This window comes from Myotis brandtii, unplaced genomic scaffold (assembly GCF_000412655.1).
Source record: "Myotis brandtii unplaced genomic scaffold, ASM41265v1 scaffold454, whole genome shotgun sequence".
Lineage (NCBI taxonomy): Eukaryota > Metazoa > Chordata > Mammalia > Chiroptera > Vespertilionidae > Myotis > Myotis brandtii.
The window spans coordinates 4851-25587 of NW_005367354.1; the positions used below are offsets into that span (position 1 = coordinate 4851).

The 20737-nt window shown below is 55.7% G+C and overlaps 1 protein-coding gene across 1 annotated transcript in view; it reads right to left on the reverse strand.

The window, feature by feature from the left end:
• The window catches only part of FAM179A (family with sequence similarity 179, member A), a gene marked incomplete at its 3' end in the record, with an annotated part of 41379 nt that overhangs the window by 2273 nt on the left and 18369 nt on the right, over window positions 1-20737 (reverse strand). Inside the window, exons 5-16 of the mRNA XM_014546608.1 lie at window positions 20501-20712; window positions 19351-19541; window positions 17619-17665; window positions 14871-15037; window positions 11810-11960; window positions 11419-11583; window positions 9474-9627; window positions 8359-8464; window positions 7093-7328; window positions 4800-4958; window positions 873-990; window positions 391-485 (exon numbers count right to left, since the gene is read on the reverse strand). Of these exons, the coding sequence (XP_014402094.1) occupies window positions 391-485; window positions 873-990; window positions 4800-4958; window positions 7093-7328; window positions 8359-8464; window positions 9474-9627; window positions 11419-11583; window positions 11810-11960; window positions 14871-15037; window positions 17619-17665; window positions 19351-19541; window positions 20501-20712 (1801 nt within the window). The remainder of the gene's footprint in view (window positions 1-390; window positions 486-872; window positions 991-4799; window positions 4959-7092; window positions 7329-8358; window positions 8465-9473; window positions 9628-11418; window positions 11584-11809; window positions 11961-14870; window positions 15038-17618; window positions 17666-19350; window positions 19542-20500; window positions 20713-20737) is intronic.

The window sequence follows — 20737 nt, forward strand, 5'->3', positions numbered from 1 at the left end:
GAGCTCCTGGGAGAGGGTGGCAGGCGAGCTGGATCTCGTGGGATTTGGTAGACTAAACAGGCTTGTTCTAGGTGCAGACGGCCCACACAAGGCAAAGAACCAGCAGAAGCAAAGGCACAGCAGGAGAGAGAAGAGAAGGGGCTGGGAGCCCGGCTGCTCAGGTCTGGCCCAGAGGACACGTGGGAGAGAGCAGGAAGCTACTCTTGGAGCGGGGTTGGGCTTCCCTGGGTCCCTGCTAAGGACATCAGATGGGTCCTCCCAGGAGTTTAAGTGTTAGGCACAGGAGTGACCTTCAGATTCCTGCTTGGTTTCTAACTCCCAGCCAGAGTCACCCTGGCTGCCCCATCGGCATCTTGGAGGTGGAGCCCCAGGGAGACAAGAGTTTCGTACCCGTCCTCACCGGGCAGCCCGTTCTCACACACGGCCAGACTCCTCGACACCTTGTGGCCTTTGGCAGACGGCAGTTCATCACTCTCTTCTAGTCCCTTGAAAAATACACATAGAGCGTGAACCAGAAGGAGTAGCCTCTGGGGACGTGCCAGATACTCCAGCCTAGACCTTAACCTCTCCCCCTGGAGGCCTCCCAGGGCACAGCTGAGCCTCCCAGAGTGCTGGTAGTCAGGGCCAAGTATTGGGGGTCAAGATCCCCATTTCACGGATGGAGATGTGGAGGCCCAGGGAGGCTCAAGGGACACAGGCAAAGAGGGGCAGAACCAGGCTTAGAGGACAAGGAAATCATGCTGACCTTGCCCGGCAGGAGTCCTGGGTGAAATAAAAGCCTACGAGTGCAGCCCCCGCCCCCTGACCTGCGTGAGGGCTGCCAGTCTCAGCTCTGGTCCCCCACCCAACACCCATCACACCCACCAACTCACCCGCTGTTTAATGGCCGCCATGACCTTCCGCAAGTCGTGGGATGGCAGGCACTGCTTCAGAAATGCATCAAACTTGGCGTTCGACATCAAGATACTCACCATCTTCCGGCCATAAAACCTGCCACAGGACGAAGAGCAAGATGAAGAAACAGCCACAGAAACACATCGTAAAGTTGCTGTACAACTTCGCACAGCTTTCTAATTATAGTAAGAGAGGTTTCAATACTTTTACTAATTATGACAATGATCCCTACTTATTTAAAGACTAGATTCATAGAAAAATAAACACCATTCCCATTACAGAGAAAACCACTATTACAAATTTGACATGTTTTCTCATCATCTTTTTCCAATTTATATAAATTTAGTTGATATCAGAATGTATATACAACTTGTATACAACTTTTTTTACTTTATCATTAATCATCTTCCCATGTTACCCTTTTTAATGACTCTATAATATTCCATTGGATGGCTATACCAAACTTTTTCTAGTACAGGTATTTAGAAATCTGAGGAAAGGAGCAGTGGGGCAGAATAGGAGGAAGTGGTCAACTCTTCCTGGTGAATAGTGGTTGGTGGGGCAGGGAATCAAGGAGGGCTTCATAGAAGAGTTGATCCTTGGGTTGGGATTCAAAAGGTAAGTAGGAGTTCACAAGTGGGACAGGATTGGGGAGTAAATGGGAGGAGGGGGCATTCTCGGATCCATAAGACAGCCTGACACATCAACAGGCATGTACCTGGAGAAAGGCAGGCAGGGCTGGACTCTGGAACAGAGGAGGCTGGAGGAGGAGTAGGACCAGTTTAGGGAGAAGGTGAGGAGTTGGACTTTAGCCCACATTCCCTGGGAAGCTAAGGGGGGAACCAATTTGCACTGTGAGCAGTGTGGAAGACGGATCTTTGAGGACAAGGCTAGGGTCGGAGACCGATTTGGGGGCCACTGTAACAGTCCAGACAAGAGAAGATAAAGGCCTGGAGCGAGGCGGTAGAGTGGGGGTAATGGGGCATTCTCGGATCCATAAGACAGCCTGACACATCAACAGGCATGTACCTGGAGAAAGGCAGGCAGGGCTGGACTCTGGAACAGAGGAGGCTGGAGGAGGGGTAGGACCAGTTTAGGGAGAAGGTGAGGAGTTGGACTTTAGCCCACATTCCCTGGGAAGCTAAGGGGGGATCCAATTTGCACTGTGAGCAGTGTGGAGGATGGATCTTTGAGGACAAGGCTAGGGTCGGAGACCAATTTGGGGGTCACTGTAACATTCCAGACAAGAAAGGATAAAGGCCTGGAGCGAGGCGGTAGAGTGGGGGTAATCAGATTCAAGAGCTGCTAAGGAAGTTGAAACTGCAGGACTTGGTAGTTGACTGGAGGTAGAGCACGAAACGTTGAAAATGGCCATATTTTGCTCAACTGAAGACTTTATTGATTGTAAAATGCACCATTAACTTATTTTCCACTAAGGAAAAACAGAAAAAGAAAACACTGGCCATGTTCACTGCCTTCAATGATGCTGCCTCACGTGCAAAGACAGCCCTTTCGCATGGGATCTCAGCAACGGAAGGGAGCAGTACTTAAAGGGAGTGTACAGTACTTGCTGGTGGCTTTGCAAGAAAATGCAGAATTTTGGTCATTCCTTCAGTGATGAATGTTTGCATTAATATCTAATTTATATTTCATCACTCTATTTCCATGCCTTATATGCAGTAACTTTTCATTTCGATGCCAAGTAATAGTATAATATTTCTAAGACATTTTAAACAGCAATTAAACTCAACAATTCCCCACAGAGCATCCACAATGTCTTCTTAAAATAAATAGGAAAGGCTAACAAGCAAAGAAAGCCTCTTAGTGCAGTTCCTACAGTGCAGGTTTTAATTCAAAGGTTCATACCATGAGCAGCAATGACCAAGTTTGCAAATGTGCAGATAGTAAAACCTAGGTCATAATTGCTCCCTGGTCAATAACTGTGAGCTGCCTGATTATAAGACATTAAGATGTGGGGAGGAAATGTGTGTCTTAGAATCAATGAAGTATGAAATTCCCCATTCTGCATCTTAGACGACTCAGTAAATAATAGTGACTTTTAACAACAGAGGGAAGAAGCAGGCTTGGGAGAAGGCAATGGGTTCATTTAGGAGCACTTTGCACTTGAAGACGGCAGTTGGACATCCGGCTGATGGGTCCTGTGGAGGCACCAGAGATATGGCCCTGAAAGGGTGTGGGCTGGAGCCAGAGGTTGGGAAGCATCAGAGTTTCCTGTGGCTGGAGCCACCGGAAGTGATGGCACCTTTCAGAGAGAGTCACACGAGGGGGACGAGGACTAAAGACACTAAAGAATGTGGCCGCCAACATTCCGAAGGCAGGGAGGGTGGGGAAATGGCCACAGAAGGACATTGAGAACCAGGGAGTAGGTGCCGTGAAAACTGAGAAGCCTAAGGTCCCAGGAAGGAAAGGCCAGTGCAGTCAGCACGATCCAGTGTGAAAGGAAGGTCAGAGGGAGAGGGTGTTAGACTTTGATTTCCATCCCCTGGAGCAGTTAAAACAAACCACTCAAACCTTCTCTCCCCTGACAATATTGCTCATGTCAGTAAAAGGTAATACCATTCACCCGGTTGTTCATTTACAAACCTCAGTGTCATCTTTGCTCCCTCTTTGAAAGCCAACCTCCTGTCGGCGCTGCCCTAACCCTAGTCCAATCCACCTCCCTTCACACAGCAGCCACCAGCCCTTCTTGCCTGGGCTATGGGGTAGCCATCAGTCTGTGCCCTCCTCCATCCTGGCTCCACCCCCCACTATCAACCCTCCAATGAGCAGCCAGGGTGTTGGCTTGCTTGTTTTTTAGTAAAAGGCTAGCAAGCATATAAAGAAACTCTCAAACTAGTAACTGGGTAAAAAAGCACGCTGCAGCAACGAGCTGGCACTGTTACCCGTTAGATCAATAAAAATTAGAGACCCAGGGTGGACGTGCCTCTGGGGCTGTACCACGCGGGGTGCAGTCTGCAGACATGGCGACTGCGGGCTGAGAGCTGAGTGTGATTAACTGGGCCTCAACCCTGGGTTTGAAAGCCAATCAATCCGAGCCCATCACTCCTGCGTAGCATCGTCTAACTGCCTCATGCTCCTACTAAAAACTCCTCCAGTGGCTCCCGGTCACACACAAACCAAAACCTCAACCTCTGACTGTGGCCTGGGAGGCCCTCCTTGGCCTGGCCCTGCCCCCTCTGCCTCATCGCCCACACTGCCTGCCACTCCCTGCTCCACCCAGCCTGGCCCTGGTCTTCCATGAACACCCAGCTTAGTCCCACCCATGGGCCTTGGTACCATTGCCTTTGCCTGGGACACTCCCACCCCAGATCCTCAAAGAGCCGAGCTCTCGATTCAAATGTCACTCTTTAGAAAGATCCCCCCAACTCTCAGTCTAACATAGCCCCCACCCCACTCTCCATTACATCTTGTTTTTTCCTCTTTATCCCTTACCTGTATCTAAAATTACCACAATTATTTATTTGTTTATTGTTCGTCTACCCCACTAGGAGGAAAACTCCAAGACAGCCGAGGCCTAATTTTTCTTATTCACGGTCATCGCCAGAATAATGAAAAGAGTGCTCCTTAAGGATCTATTGAAAAGATGGATACTGAGTCTTGACAGAGAAGGGAGCTGGGGTGGGACAGGAAGAAGAGAGAGGTCGCTGTGGCTGGAGAGAGAAGGAAGGTGGGCAGTGGGGGTGGGAGTGCTGACCGTTCCCTGAGCAGCCTGGCTATGACGCTGGGGAGATGGGGCCGCTGTAAGGAAAGGACACCGCTCCGTCCATCCCTCTGTCCCTCCCCATGATCCCGGGGAAGCCGCGCTGTGAGGGCCAGGGCTGGCTGGTTGCCCCATCTGCCCTGCACGGCCCGGTCAGCAGTCCCCGGGCCCCGCCCTGCCTCACCTGGTGTCCTGGTTGGAGTCCTGGGCCAGCCTGACCAGGTTGCGCAGCAGCGTGTCCGTGCTGTCCCTGGTGCCCGAGAGGAGCTTCTCAGCACCTATCTGCTCCAGGACGGCCGCGAGGTGCTCGGCGGTGCATCTCCGGACCGAGGGGTTCCTGTGGCTGAGAGAAAACACGGCGCCGTCAAGGGCTCAGTCAAGGAAGGGGAGGGGGTCCCCGGGCTGGCCCACATGGACCTACAATTGTGCATCCATGTTTCATGCCGTGATGGCCCCAAATCCTGTCCCGTGTGGGCTGAGGAGAATCTTTGGGGAAAGAGCAGACCCTTCCTGACAATGGAACTGAGGTTGACAACAACCACAGGGGCACAGGCAAGAACAAGGGAAGCCACTTGGTGTCCCTAGAGACGCCTGTGCCCACCGCTCTCCGCGTCACAGTCTGCCTTTGTCTACATCAGGGGTGGGGAACCTTTTTTCTGCCAAGGGCCATTTGGATGTTTATAACATCACTTGTGGGCTGCACAAAATTATCAGCTTAAAATTTTTCCTGCTGTGTTTGGTCAAACATTTCATTAACTCACCCCTAATGCCTGGGCAGGGCCAGACCAAATGATTTCGTGGGCCTTATACGGCCCACAGGCCGGACGTTCCTCAGCCCTGGCCTAAGTGCTCATCCCCATCTTTCTCCACCAAGAAAGGTCCTCCCCAATCAGCATCTCTGCCTTCCCCGGCCCCCAGGCAGACCTAGCCGCTCCCGGGGGAGCACTGCCCCTGTCCCCGCCATGCACAGGTGCAGCCCTGTGGCCCCGTGGCCCCCAGTCAGGCTGGAGCTCCCGGGCACTGGGCAACTAGTTTCCCTCTCAGTTGACTCCCCAGTGCCTGCCCGCTGGTGCCTGGGTCAGCCTGACCAGGTCGTGCACCAACAGTCCGAGGGAGCTTACTGCGCATCTACTCAGCGGAACTGAGACAGGAGGGAGGGACGGTGTTGGTGGGGATTTGGAATCCTAACACAGGGGACCTGAGATCTTACGAGAGAGCCCCATCAGGATGTCACCTCTTCCTTTTCACCTTTTCAAGCAGGGTCTTCGAGTCCACAGTCTATCAGGCAGCACTGGCCCCTTCCCCTGCCCCATCAGGATGTCCCCTCTTCCTTTTCACCTTTTCAAGCAGGGTCTTCGAGTCCACAGTCTATCAGGCAGCACTGGCCCCTTCCCCCGCCCCTTCAGGGCTCTCCCTAGTCAGTGTGGTCCGGGCACTGGCACCATTAGCATCTGAGTCAGAATCTGCATCGTAGCAGGACCCCCAGGAATTCCAGGCTCCCCTGAGGACACCTGACCCTCGTTCCCACAACAATGATCAATCATCTCAGATTGTAGTGAGGGCACCCTCTGTGCTGGCACCCTACCTCTGAGCACCTTCAAACCATTATCTCCTCAACTTCATAAGCTACAATTATCATCATCTTGCAGGTGAGGAAGCTGAGGCAAAGGGAGGAATCCAGAAAAACGTACAATTAATTTGTCCCAAGTTAATAATAGCCACAGTGAGCAATGGACAAAGGTTAGGTGGAGGCAGACCCTGTACTAAGTGCTCTTCCATGAATCCATTCGTTTACTCCTCACAGCAATTTTATTATTCCCATTTTACAGATGAGGAAATGGAGGGACAGGGCAGTTAAGCCACCAGGATGTGAACCCGGGCAACGTGGCTCAGAGCCCCTCACCCTTTGCACAGGCTTTGCCCAGAACCTGGCTGCCTGCTCACTGCCGGGTCTGTCTGAGGGCCTCCCTGCAGAAGCTTCCTGGCTGGCTTGTGGTTGAAAACTGTCTTGCTGGCGGCAGGAGAAAGGGCTTGAGAAATGCTTTAGGTTTTGCTTTTGGTTTGGGTTTTTCTACGAGGGAAAAGCAAATCCGGCCGCCGTAGCAGTGAGCCCCATTCTCCTCCCCAGAAGGCCGAGCGGTGCCAGCTGAAGATGAGAGTGTGCCTTGCTCTCCGACGGCCCAGATTTCATCAGAAATGCCCGTCCCCTGGACAGGCGGAAGGCTGCCTCTGCAGCGTCTCTGGGGATGTCAGCACCTCCACTAGGACTCCTCAGTTTTGAACAGAACAAAGCACCCCTCCCTGTCTGCCAGGTCTCCTCACCTGGCTCCAGAAGGTGGGACAGCCCCCACCAGGAGCTCCCCCAGCTGCACGTGTGAAGCACTTGCTCAGTCCCCCTCCTCTCCCACCCCAGGCCCCTCTCCTCCCCTTCCCTTCCTGGGCCACCCCCACCCCTCAGACAACTGGCTGCCACATACTAGATGCCCGTTGAGGTGAGGGCCGCCAGGGATCGGGCAGGGGTCACATGCTCCACCATGGCCCCCAGGGACCGGTTGGCCGCTCTCTGGATGAACTCGCTGGTGTTGCCCATCTTCTGCAGCAGGCAGCGGGCAATCTCTTCCGCCTCTGGGTCCATATTCTTCTTCAAGGCCCAGAAGAGGTCTCCCAGGACGCGGATGGCCAAGCGGGACACCTTGGAGCGGAGGTTGGTGACCTCGGGGAGAGATGGGAGAGGAACCACACTGCTGGGCCCTGTCAGGGGCTCCAAGAATGGGCACTGCACCCCCACCTGTGCCTCCACCCTCACCTCAGGCCCAGGCCTCCTGGGCTGCAGTAGCTCTGGGCAATATTTTGTCCCATTTTAAAAAATATTATTACTAATTCCATCATTATCATCTGAAATTTGTACAACAGTCTTCCAAGTACTTTTATAAATAACTAGAGGCCCGGTGCATGAAAATTCATGCACTGGGGCGGTGGGGAGGCCCTCAGCCGGCCTTCCCCATCTCACAGTCCAGGAACCCTCAGGGGATGTCCTACTGATGGGGAGCAGGCCTAAGCCGCAGTCTGGCCTCCCACTGCGGGAGGCAACTGGGCCTATCAGGGGAAGGCACCGCCCCCATCACCCCGCTGCTGCTGCCACTGCCGGCCCTCCTTGGCCCTCGCAGCAGCTGTGGCTTTGTCCGGAAGGACATCCGGAAGACATCTGGTCTATCAGGTCTAATTAGCATATTACCCTTTTATTAGTATAGATATTCAATTTGATCTTCTCAAGGCCCCCCCACTGCAACAATCAATTCCCAAGGGGCTGGGGGCCATGGCCTCCATCTGCGATGAGATGCATCTTATTGCCCACCTGGGCCCAGCCACGCCCAGCCAAGCCCAGCCCCAGCCCCTGGGAGAAAGGGCTTGGGAAATGTTACAACCACCCTGAAGTTGGAGACTTGGCCCAGGACACTCCATCCCTCCTCTGGCATTTTGAGTACAGAGGACAATGCAGGCCGATGGCATAGAAATAAGGAAACCCCAGGCCTCAGTTTTCTAATCTGAGAAATGGGTGGCTACCTCCCACCTTAGTGGCTGAGGGCTGAGGGCTGAGAAATAAGTGGGAGATGCCCCTGATCCAAGGAGCCATGGCTTCTCTGTGGCTGTTCTGTGACCCACTTTGAACAGCAGCCCCAGGGAAGGGGGACAGGTGGGGGTGGGCAGGGTGCACAGGACACAGGCTGTCTGGGAGGCCTCACCTCTCCAGTCACGGCCAAGGACACGTCGTGCAGCCTCCCAGCGAGGACCTCCGGGTGACAGGCTGCCAGGCGCTGGACGCTCACCAGGCCCTTCTCCTTCATGTGCCTGAGAAGCAAGCCCAGGCCTGTCACAGGCAGGTGGGGAGGGCAGAGCCCCGCCCCCTCTGCAGACCAGGGGCACCGCACCCCACCCTCTCCGCACCACAGCAGGGTGGGATTTGATGGCCCGAAGGCAGGGTTTCCTGCTGGTACACCCAGGCTGAACGCTTATATTTTTAAATATGTTTTTATTGATTTTTAGAGAGAGAAAATGGGACAGGGATGGAGAGATAGAAACTTCAGTGTGAGAGAGAAACATCATTGATCAGCTGCCTCCTACATGCCCCCTACTGATGATGGAGCCCGAAAACCAGACACGTGCCCCGACCGGGAATTAAACCAGTGACCCCTTGGTTCATGGGTCGACGCTCAACCAGTGAGCCACACAGGCCAGGCCCAGGCTGAAATCTTAGCAGTCCAGGAAACGCCATTTTATGGGACCCCTGGCTCAACCTCACCCAAGAGGGAAGCCCTCCCCCAGGACCAGGACCACCACCCCTGTGACAAGCTGGGCCTTCAAGAGGGGGTACTTGAACATGAGGACAGAAGATGGGGAGGGCTTCCCGCAAATGCTCTGGACCCCGAGTCATGGCGCTGCTCACGACTAAGAGTGTGTGTCCGCCAGCGCAGGGGTAGGAACTGGGAGCAGGTGAACTTGGCTTAGAGAAATGAAGGGCTGTGACCTTTCTAAGGTCTCCTAAAGAAGCGTTGGGGAGCCTCATTTATACCTGCCATGCCTGGCTCTGGTGCACCATAGAGCAGTACACTGGGCTTTTGGAGCTCATGGGGCAGACGCAGGAGGCTGGACACACGCACATGCGCACACACATACACACACACACACACGCACACACATGCACACACACGCGCACACACACCTCCCTCCACGGGACCAGGCCCCAGCAGTGGGCAGTGGGAGAGATGGGCAGTGGGAGAGGTGGGGGGGAGGGGGGGGAAGCAGCTATTCTGCAGCTCTCCCCCGGCCACCACGCATGAAGGGGAAGGTGTCACCTCACCAGTCACTGCTGTCGAGGCACTGCAGGGCATCCATCAACCCCAGCTCCGGGTTCGAGAAAGGCCTCAACTCCTTAAAGGCTCGAAGATCCATCTCCTCCTCCTCTTCTTCCCACTCAGGGGACCCGAAAGTTAGCACCGCAGGTAATGAGTTAGCTGCACTCGCGGTAAAGAAACGAGGGAGTTTTTACCAGAGGACCCGAGGCTTGGCCCGCAGCACTGAGCCCACCTCCCCGGGCATCAGGGAGACGGACTGGGAGCGCTTAAGCCAGCGCTGGACGCCGCTTCCTGGGAGCCACACAGAATCCCAAACTCTACCTTTTGTTGAGTTTTCCATTCCTGCCTCTGCCAACCTGTTATTATAAACACCTTGCCTGTGATATGCTACTTGATGCCATGTGATTGAACCCACCCACCAGCGATACACCCCCAATCCTGCCCACTCTGGCGCACCCAGGAGGTCCTGGGCAAATCTGAGCTGAGGGGCAGCCCTTCACTTAAGGGTTCGTTCCTACATTCTCTTCTCAGCTCTGCATTGGCACAAGAGTCATCCACCAAAGTCTTAGTCCCGAGGGGCCACCATCCCCTTGCATGACCTTGAATGACCTTGAGACTCTGGGTCTCAGTTCTGCTGTATAAAATGAGTAGAGTGAGTTAGATAGAGCACTATTTCCCAAGTATCAACCATTCAATGACCACTTTCATGGAGTTTGGTTTTTTTTTGCCATATCTCTTAATCACCTATACTTTAATTGTTATGGTATTTTTTCTTAAAATTAAACCACTTTTCAAATCCTACATAAGTTTATTTTAAAGGGAAATTTATGTCACTGCCATAATTGGTAAACTAATATCATTTGTCATAAAATATGGCCAATGTTCACAGTACAACTAAAAGAACCTTCTAAACTCTAGTATAAAACTGCAGCCAGCTTCCCATGTCTCAAGCCTGGAGAAAGATTTCTATTTAAAAGGAGATTTTTTGCCCTGGCCGGTTTGGCCCAGTGGATAGAGCATCGGACTGCAGACTGAAAGTTCCCAGGTTCAATTCTGGTCAAGGGCATATGCCCAGGTTTCGGGCTCGATCCCCAGTAGGGGGTGTGCAGGAGGCAGCCAATCAATGATTCTCTCAGCGTTGACATTTCTATCTCTGCCTCTCTTTTCCTCTCTGAAATCAATAAAAAAAATATTTAAAAATAAATAAATAAAAGGATATTTGCATGCCTTAAAAACATGCTCAAGACGAGCACCAAGTAAAGACTTCCTGCTTGAACAAACGGATAGAAAGGGAATGGAAAAGGAAGTGGGTCAATGTTACTTCCGGCTAACGCTGCCCTGCTCTCCCGTCAATGTCCCACCACATCTCGCACGCACAGAAACTCTGAACCAGGTTGGTGGCTTTCAAACGTTCCTCAATAGCACATTCTTTTTGAGTGAACTCTCATATGGACGCCCGAACACAAAAGGGCGAAACAGAGCAGACGTTCCCCTGGAGGAATGGGGACAGAGCCTCCCTGCCCCTTGACCCGCTCCTGAACATCCCAGAGAATCTTTGGGTCCTCAGATCCCGTCTGTACCCAGCACTGTCCAGCCTTGGCATCTTATGAGGCAACATGCAGGACCCCCAGGCCTTCCCAGAACTCTCTCCTCTTCTTCCTGGTGTTTCCAGCTACTTCCAGGGATGCTGTTTCCCAGCATCCGTGGTCTAGGACATGTCACAAAGGCTGGTCATACCTGTCCAGCCATCACAGCTCCAATAGCCATACCCCGGGGGTCCCAGCCCAGCCCATAGATGCTTTTGACTCCCAGACTTTGTTCCTCTCTCTGGTGGGAGGGCCACCCCTTCTCTAACATGGGCTGCCAGGTTCACCTTTGCCAGGCCCACGGTATCCCAAGGCAACCCAGCGAGAGGGGCACGTGCCCCCCACCAGCCGGTCTGGGCCCCACCTGAAGCATGGCGGGCGAAGCAGGGCTCCTGCTTGCTGACGGGGATGCTGGGCAGTGAGGCCCGGTTGGCTCGCTTCCTCAGGACGACGCCGGTGTTGTGTCTTCGGGGGCTGCTTATCCCAGTGGGCACAGACAGGGTCCCCCTGCCCCGGAGGGGAAGGAGGCCTGTGGGGGGAGAGAAAGTCCTAGGATGGAGCCGGTTCTGTCTGATCCCCGACCCCAGCTGCCTCCTTTGGAAATGGGCCCAAGGGTGAGCTACCAGAGAGCAGGTGTGGCTCCCTGTCCAGCCTCAGGAGGGGAAGGGGAGGAACTGTGGCAGCCTCTCTTTGGGCCAAAGGTGTTGGCCAAGAAGTCTCCCAGCCTGAGGGAATCCTGGCCCCGGTACCAGTACCTTCCTTCATCGAGGTTCTCCGGGCACCCAGGCTCTGGGCCGTGAGCTCCCTCGCCCTGCCCGGCTCCTCCGCCCTCTGGACCAGCTCCACCTCCTTCTTCTGCTTTAGCCGCATCGTCTCCTGGGCGGACTTGGAGATGGTGAACTGGATCTGGCACAAGGTCAAGGCAAACTCCATTACCCTTGGGGACCCAACTGTGCTTTCTATACCTTCATTCATTCAAGCGTGTGCCAATCACTGTTCTGGGAGTAAACAAAATGGCAAGGCCGTGCTTCCAGAGCGCTCCCATGGAGTGGGGAGACCAGGGGACAAAGAACAAACAGGCCCACCTCTAACGCCGGGCACTGCACGCCAGCAGGAAATAAGGGGCAGAGGGCAAAGGGCTTCTGCCTTGGGCAGGAGGGCCCAGGGGACTCACTGAGGAGGCCAAGAGTAGGCAGCGACATACGTGAGGGGAGGGAGCAGGCCATGCAGTGTTCGGAACAGAGGGAACAGCGAATGCGGAAGCCCTGAGGCTGGGGTGTGCTGGGCGTGCTGGGAGCAATGAGGAGGGCACTCTGGTTGGAGCACCCAAGTCAGAAGATGCTGGGCGTTGGCGGGTGGGGCAGGAGTGAGCGCACTGGCTCTGTGGTCCATGCCCAGGACCTGGGTTTTCCCTCTGCAGGACACAGCGAGTCACTGGAGTCTGAGCAGAGGATGACGTGATCTGACTCCCACTGGGGGAGGGGCTCTAAGTGTTGTTTTGTTTTAATTTATAAATATATACAGATATGCCTCAGCGACCATTCAACCATTCGACCTGTAGCTATGACATACACTGACTACCAGGGACAGAACGCTCAACGCACAGGCATGGAAATATGGGACAGATTGATGCATCTCAGAGGGAAGAGGGGTGGGGGAGGACGGGAAGAGATTAACCAAAAATCTTATATGTATACTAGAGGCCTGGTGCATGGATTCATGCACCAGTGGGGTCCCTCGGCCTGGCCTGCGGGGATTGGGCTGAATCCATGCACCGGGCCTCCGACATTCCCTGAGGAGTCCCAGATTACAAGAGGATGCAGGCCAGGCCAAGGAACCCCACCAGTGCACAAATCCATGCACCAGGCCTCTAGTTTTGAAATAATTTAACACAAGAAGTTGCAAAAATAAAACAAGAGTTCGCATGTGTTGGACTGATGGGCTTGCGTGAGGGTAGCAGGAATGGGATGGCAGACTGGCTGGATCTGGGCTATTTCAAAGTGGAGCCCACTGCTCTTGCTGATGTGTGAGGTGTGCAATGAGAGAGAGAGAGAGAGGAGGCAAGGATGGGGCCAAGATTTTTGGCCGGAGCAGCTGGACGGCTGGAGTTGCCTTTTACTGCCACCCACCATAGAAGGTGAGTATCTATCTATCTCTCTATCTACCTATCTATCTGGATAAGGTTATATATAATATATAACTTATACAATAATTTAGGTCATATATATTATATATACTAGAGACCGGGTGAATGAATTCATGCACAGGTGGGGGCCGGCCAGCCGGAGGGAGGGGCCGCAGGAGGTTGGCCAGCCGGCCCCACCCCCATCAGGCTGGTTGGCCAGCTACAGTGAGCACATAGTGACCAGTCGTTCCAGTCGTTCTAGTCGCTTGGCTTTTAAATACATAGATGATTTCACTGCTACTTGATGTCAGGGGAAGGTCTGGGCTGGAAGGGACATTGGGAAGTCCTCTGGCGTATAGATGGCACTCGGTGCCATGCATTGTACCAGGTCATGGGGTCGGTATAAATGGATAAGAGGCCAGAAGTCTGAGCTCTGGGGGCCTCCAGCATGAGGAGGTCAGGAATGTGAAGAGGGTCCAGCAAAGACGGACTAGGAAGGAGCTGCCATTGATGGAGGCAGAGAACCAAGGAAGAAGCCAATCCCTTGACTCCAACCCCAGGAGGGAATCCAAGTAGGATGAGCTAAGAAAGCTGCCAATGGGTCAAGTTAAAAGAGGGCAGTGATGCGCCACACCTGGGACGGTGGTGGTCCTCAGTGGCCTGAATGTGGGCAGTTTGGGGGGTGTGGTGGGCGGGGGGGACTAGAGCCTGACTTAGAATGGTTCTGGCTTGTTTTGTTTTGTTAAGATGAAAGAAATAACAGAGAGCGAAGACGCTAATAGGAACGATCCAATTTCAAGGAGAATATTGTTTATACATAAGAAGGAACAAAATATTAGAGCTGGAATATTAGATGGATTGAGCTAGAACAGGAGACAGTGGTGAGTGAGGGGGATGCTTGAACTTGAGATGCCGGTGGGGGTGAAGTTATTGGCAGTGACCATGGGAGTGAGTGGCCACGGTGAGGCGGGGAGGGGTCACTTCACAGCACTGAGTCATTCTTCCTTTGTTTCACGGTGTCACCTCGCTGGAGTGGAAGGACTGTGGCCCGGACCTGACCCTCGCCATCACTGGGTGCCAGGCCTAACACACCACATGCACACAGCAGGCCTTCGGGGTATGTTTATGGCACTTTTATGTCTCTTTCAAAGAAGGAGCATGAGCCCCCACACAGTGCCTCTCCCGGCGGCTTTACTAAATTCACTCGGCGCAGAGAATCGTCTGGGCCAAGGTCACCTTCTAAGTGCAAGCCATTTGTCAGCCTGTCAAGCACAGCCTTTGGCTGCTCTGTCTCCGTCAGCTGCCTCGCGCCTGCTATCTTGGGTGCTGGCTCAGATTACTCGGCTCGGTGCACCTAAGTCCCTCTGGACTCTCCTCCACATCCTGCTTCCCTCGGAACCCGGAGTGACCTCCGGCCCTCCCGCCCTCCCTCACGGCTGCCCTCAGCTCCCGGCCGTACTCTGCCCTTCACCTCGTCCCCCTCACCCCTTCTCTCTCATTTCTCTTCTTTTCTTCAGCCTTCTCCCAGGCCCTCTGCAGGTTCTCGCCTTAAGTGCTAGGGGCAGCTGCCTCGAGGCTCTTCTTTGCTTTCCTCAAGCTGGACCCACACTGGTATATTTCAAATACACGCTTGCGATCAGCCAGTGGTCCACTCTGACCCCGACTTCCTCCTCCTCTCGCTTTCCAGATACCTTGGTGCTGCTCTCCCTTGGGTCCCCTTCTTTCAGCAAGGGCTGGGCGCCTTCGGCATGGCTGGAGGAGGAGGCTGTCGGCGCAGGAGCAGACCGAGATGAAGACGGAGCAGGCTCCTCGGGGGCGGCAAACCTGCCTGTGACATGCGGGGCCGAAGGTGTTGGCTCTGAGGAGTCAAGAACAAGAATAGAACTGAGGCCTGGCCAGTATGGATCAGTGGTTGCGCATCGACCCATGAACCAAGAGGTCACCGGTTCCATTCCCAGGTCAGGGCCCATGCCCAGGTTGCAGGCTCAATCCCCACTAGGGGGCGTGCAGGAGGCAGCCGATGGATGATGTGTTTCTATCTATCCCACTCCCTTCCTCTCTCTCTAAAAATCAATAAAAACATTAAAAAAAAAAAAGGAACTGAGGACAACCAGCACCCCAAAGCAGCAGCTGTCCCTTGGGAAGCCCAGAGGCTTATGACCCTGCGATTGTGGTAACATTTACTGCCTAAGCCCTCCACCCTCAAGCCTTCTGCCCAACACTTCTCGGGTGGAGAGAGACCCAAGTTAAACGTACTCTACAGAGATGCACTGACAGGCATAGTGCAGGCTGTCCAAAGACCAATATCCTCCTCCTTTCATTCATCCATTCACTCATCCCTTCATTCCTTTATTCGATAATTACTACACACCTTATTCTAATACAGGGAAAGGCGGGGAGGAAGCTGGGCAAGAAACAGGACCATCAGACCTGCTATCTGAGTGGCGTAAGATTTTCCTAAGAATATAAATCTATCTGATCTGGGAGGTATGTACCTCAGGGAAAAAATAAAGTGAGCCCACTGCCCATTTTATACCACCATGCACCTGTCTGAGCCTATGACACGGCACCGAGGGACCAGAGAACGAATGCCAAGCCAGTCCTCTCTTTACAGACGGGAAAGCTGGGACCCAGCGGCCTTCAGATGCTTTGGTGAGTAACAAAATACAAATTCATTTCCAAAAGACATCAAACCCATAGTATTTTTGTATTTTCCCAAAAGTTTTTTTTAATATATTTTTATTGATTTCAGAGAAGAAGGGGAGGGAGATAGAAACATCAATGATGCGAGAGAATCATCGATCGGCTGCCTCCTGCGTGCCCACACCGGGGACCGAACCCGCAACCCTGGCATGTGCCTCCTGGTTCATGGGTCAACACTCAACCACTGAGCCACACTGGCTGGGCCCAATCAAATGTTTGTAAAAGTACATTTCTTACGGAAGAGGGTGGGGGTAGGTTCGTTAGTTTTCTTTGAATGAAAGAAATGTTATCAGTTTCTCCTGCTCACACAGTTTGGAGCTCACCGCCCTTGGGTGAACCTGGAAATCAGGGTCCCCTCAGATGGGGCACCATCTGGGGCTGCCTGAGGCCGGAAAGGACCTCTGAGGCTGGCGCCCCGCTGGGCTCCCAGGTCACCCTGGTGCTCCGCCCGACCATGCCTCTGTGAAGGCTTCCTCTGCTTGGTGCACGCGGCACCCCAGGCCTGGAGAAGGGCCAGTGGCCGAGGAGGAGGAGGAGGGGCTGGCTGGGCTGCATCTGCCCAGAGGTAAGAGGTGGGCCGAGGGCGCAGGTGTCCTGGTGCCAGCTGCCGGCAAGGACAGCAGGGTGCCCCCAGGCTCGGGGAAGCCCTCGGCTTCAGACAACACCACATGAGCCCCTCGGTCCCAGGGGCGTCACATGTACTGGGCTGTATTGCTGGAGGACTGGGGACCCTTTAAGGACTGTGCTATTTTGTATCCCTCTCCTCACCTGCACCCTAGAAAGCCTGTCCAAGCAGCCCCGCCCCCCCGCCCCAGGGGGACATGGTGCCCAAGCAGCAGCTGGTCAGGCAGGTGGGGGGGTGGTACAGGCTGGGATCTCCTGCCCCAAACCCCACACCAGCATTCTCAGGGTTAGCTCTGCAGGGACACTCAGGGTGCCAGAGTGCGTCACACAGACCCCCTGAGCTCCCCCGCCTCCGCCCCGCCTGGGAGGGGGAGACACAGCTGCCACGGAGGTTTCTGTGCCCGGCCTGCCTCTCGGGCCCAGCTTCACCCCTGACCCTGGGGCCCCGGGGCAGCAGCCTGCCCCTCGCCAACTGACCCACCTGCTGAGCTGGTTACGAGAGTCACCGCCGGGAAGCTGGCCTGGGAGCCCACCCACCTGCTGGTCAGCTCGCAGCTGCCTCCAACCCGGCGTGGGGCCGGGCTCAGGGTGCCCTGCCCAGGGACCCTCGGCTAACCTGCTCGGGGCTCTGCTGCCATCACCTCCCCCCTCTCCACAGCTAGGGCATCAGGTTGGAGAGCCTCCTGTCTGCGCTCAGCCTCCTGCCGGCCCTGCCTCCCTTCCAGCCCCTGGGCCCTGTTCCCTGACCCTGACCCCTGCTGGCTGACCCAAGGGTTTAACTTCTCGCCTCCTCTGGCAAGGAATGCTCTCCTCTCCTGATCACACAGGGCAGGGGCGGCCTCGCCACGTGTCAGGAGGCAGCTGGGGAGCCACGCGGGCCTGGGTGCGAGGGGACAGGCTGGCTGCTTCCACACTGAGACCAGGAGAAGGTCCCACCAAGGCAGCGCCCCCTCTCTCAGCTGGTTGCCATGAAGCTACACGCACTGGTGCCCATCCCTGTCGTGAAAGGAGGGGCTTGGGCCCCACAGCTCTCAGGTCTCCTCCGGCCCTAATTCTGATCCCAGGAACCCGAGCTTGACTGACAGGTGGGGGTGCACAAGGAGAGTACATACCCAGAGATTTAGGGGTCTTCTCCCGAGGCCCACTCTCCCGAACCAATCTTAAAGGAATGGGGGAGAGAAAAGCACCGTGAGCGATGGCGAGGGAGGGGTTGTGGGGCCTGGGTAGGCAGCTCGAGGACGGGGTGGCAGCCGAGGGGGGACACTGTGGAAGGGGGTGGAGGGTGCCCTGTAAAGAGAGGGCCCGGGAGTTCAAAGCTGTAGCTCCTTCTGCAACCTCAACCGGGCGTCCAAACCCAGCTCCGAGCCCGTTCCTGGCTGCACAGGCCCTCGATTCCCCGGGAAGCCAGTCTACACGGAATCTGCTCGGTCCTGAAGGAAGCCCACCCCTGCTGGGACCTGCAGCAGGTACGGTTACATCTCCCAGGTCGGAGCAGACTGAGCTCAAGTCCGCCAAACGGCCCCCACTCATGAGAGCATGACCCCTAAACTCCCTCCTCCTGTGAGTAAGGCTCACTCCCCTGCACACTGGGAGGCCCAGCCTGGAGCGTGGCCCTGGGGAGACCTCGGGCAGAGCGGGGATGTGGAGGTCACCCACGCCCACGGAGCCTTGGGAGCCGCCACACAGATAAGATGCCAGGGAAGGGAAGGAGGTGGAAGACAAGGCCCTGGGACAAACTCCAGGAACAGCCGCGTTTAAGGTGGATGAGAGGGGGCACACGGGAAGCTGCCCGGAAGGTCGAGAGCAGGCACAGAGCGAGCAGGAGAAGAGCTCAAGGGCATCAAGCTCAACAGGATGCAGAGTGAAGACCAATGGGATGGATGGAAAGGCCACCGGTCCAGAGCCAGAGTCACTCTGGTCACTCTAGCCACCCAGAATGCCCCTCGGAGGGCGGGGGTCCGATGTCGGAGCGGGAGAGGAGGAGGGGTGTCTGGTGGTGAGGGCGTGGAGGTCGGTGGAGCCCACCACTGCGTGAGAATCGAGAGAAGGCTCTGGCCCAGGAGCAGGTCCACAGACAGGCCCCACACCCCAGCCGGGTTGGGGAAAGGGGGGACATGGGTACAGACAGAGGATGGCAGCCGGGGAGACACAGAGCGAAGAGCTTGAGAGCAGTGGGAGAATTCAGGACATCGGGCTCCAGAGAAATGGGGGAGAAATACGTCAACAGGATCTCTCTCTCTCTCTCTCTCTCTCTCTCTCACACACACACACACACACACACACACACACACAGGCTCCAATGTCCGTCTGGACTGACCACACGGATGTGCCTGGCCATCTGCAGAACACCGTCTGTGCCGCTTACACTCCATAAGCCCGGGTTCGTTGCAGCCCAGGGACCCTCCACCCCCTGGTTCCCAGCCCTCCTGGACACGAAGACCCTTTCAAAGTTTTGTAGGCTTACCCTCCCCACACTGCCTCAAGCTCAGAATGCTTGCAGTCTTTAGTATCCACTTATTAAGAAAATACACAATAACAAAGAGCTACCTTGCAACAGAGCTTTAAAGTCCTGTGTATCTGAGTCATCACTGCAGCGACCACTCACACCAGGGAACTGTAGGAGACGGAGGCTGAGGCATTGGGGGGAGTTCAGATCAGAGCGGGGTCACGAGGCTGCAGCCTCCCCAGGTGTGTGGCTCACGGGTGGGGGACCCTGCTCCTCACACGCCTGGGCCCCCGGGGCTCTGCTCTGGCAGGGAGGTTCAGCCATGGGGACCCCAAGCAGATCCTGGGGGGATAGCAGGAGAGAGGCCTGCCAGGGGGGATTGACTTAGGGCTGCTTACCGTGCGTGGGGGGCCCTCGGGCCCGCGAGGACATCCTGGCCTGGAGGCGAGAGGCTGGGAAGGGAGCCAGGTGTGCAGGAGGGGGTCCCAGTGGGCACCCCCACCTTCGGGATGGGCGGGATCACCATGCCCCCCAGGGACTTGTGCATCTTCTGGTCACTGCAGTGCAGGTATTGCCGCGAGATGTGCACCTGGGAGCAGAGGAGGAGGAAGGTATGGTCCACAGAAACATGCCCCCGGGACACTCACCCTCGGGGCCCCTCACACAGGGTGGCCCTTCCTTTGGGAGCCACCTGGGTAGGCGGCAGTGCTGGGAAGTATACTCCGTTTCTCTTCCAGCCTCACAGCCCTGAGACCCGGGAAGCTCATTGCTTCCTCACCACTTCAGGCAACAAGCCTGCAAGGGGTCCCTTCATCCCTGCTCCAATCCCTTTTCCTCTTCTTGTTTTCTGTTCTCATTTTAGAAAAATCCTAGACCACCAGGGCTGGGAGGGATCCTCAAAAGCATCTTGTCCAACCCCCTCTTCCTATAGATGTGCAACCGGGGCCCAGGGAGGGAGGTGACTTGGCCAAGGTCACACAGCCGGGGAGGAGCAGAGGAGATACCAGAGCCCCAGCTCCCGAGTCCTCGGCCAGCATTCGCTGGCCTCTGACTCCAGGGCTGGGAGGGATCCTCAAAAACGTCTGGTCCAACCCCCTCTTCCTATAGATGTGCACCCTGGGGCCCAGGGAGGGAGGTGACTTGGCCAAAGTCACACAGCCAGGGAGGAGCAGAGGAGATACCAGAGCCCCAGCTCCCGAGTCCTCGGCCAGCATTCTCCCCCTCGGCCACGCCCCAGCCTGACACGGGAAGGGCCAGGAGCAGGCGGGATTCTGGAGCCTTTAGACCCGAGGAGGCCGAGGGCCCCAAGTGCAGGACAGGTGGCCACACAGCCTCTGCTCAACAGAAACTCGGGGACTCCGGGGCAGCCTCCAGGCTCCAGCTGCAATGGTGTGGGACACTGTGGGGGGGCGACGAGATGGGGGCCCAAGCCCCCTCCCACCCCGAGGGCGGCACCTGGGAGCCCCCTGTAGAAGCTCGGGGCTCGGGACAAGGGGGTGAGAAAGGATGGAAGGAAGACAGAAGGACGGAGCGTAGTCGAGTCCTTACCTCCTGGACACCGGGGCTCCTCTCCTGGGGCCCCTGGCTGCTCCCCGGCTGGTCCACACCCCTCTCCTTGGCTCCGCTGGCCTCGGGGGTGGTGGGGGTGCTCTGGATGGGAGGCATGGGCCAGGGCAGCCTCAGCAGCCTCTGAGAGGTGGCCCGGGGGATGCCACTCCTCGGGGCCACTCCTTTGGGGCCTCCCCCAGGATCCAGAGAGGCTGTATTGTGGGGGGGGGGATAAGT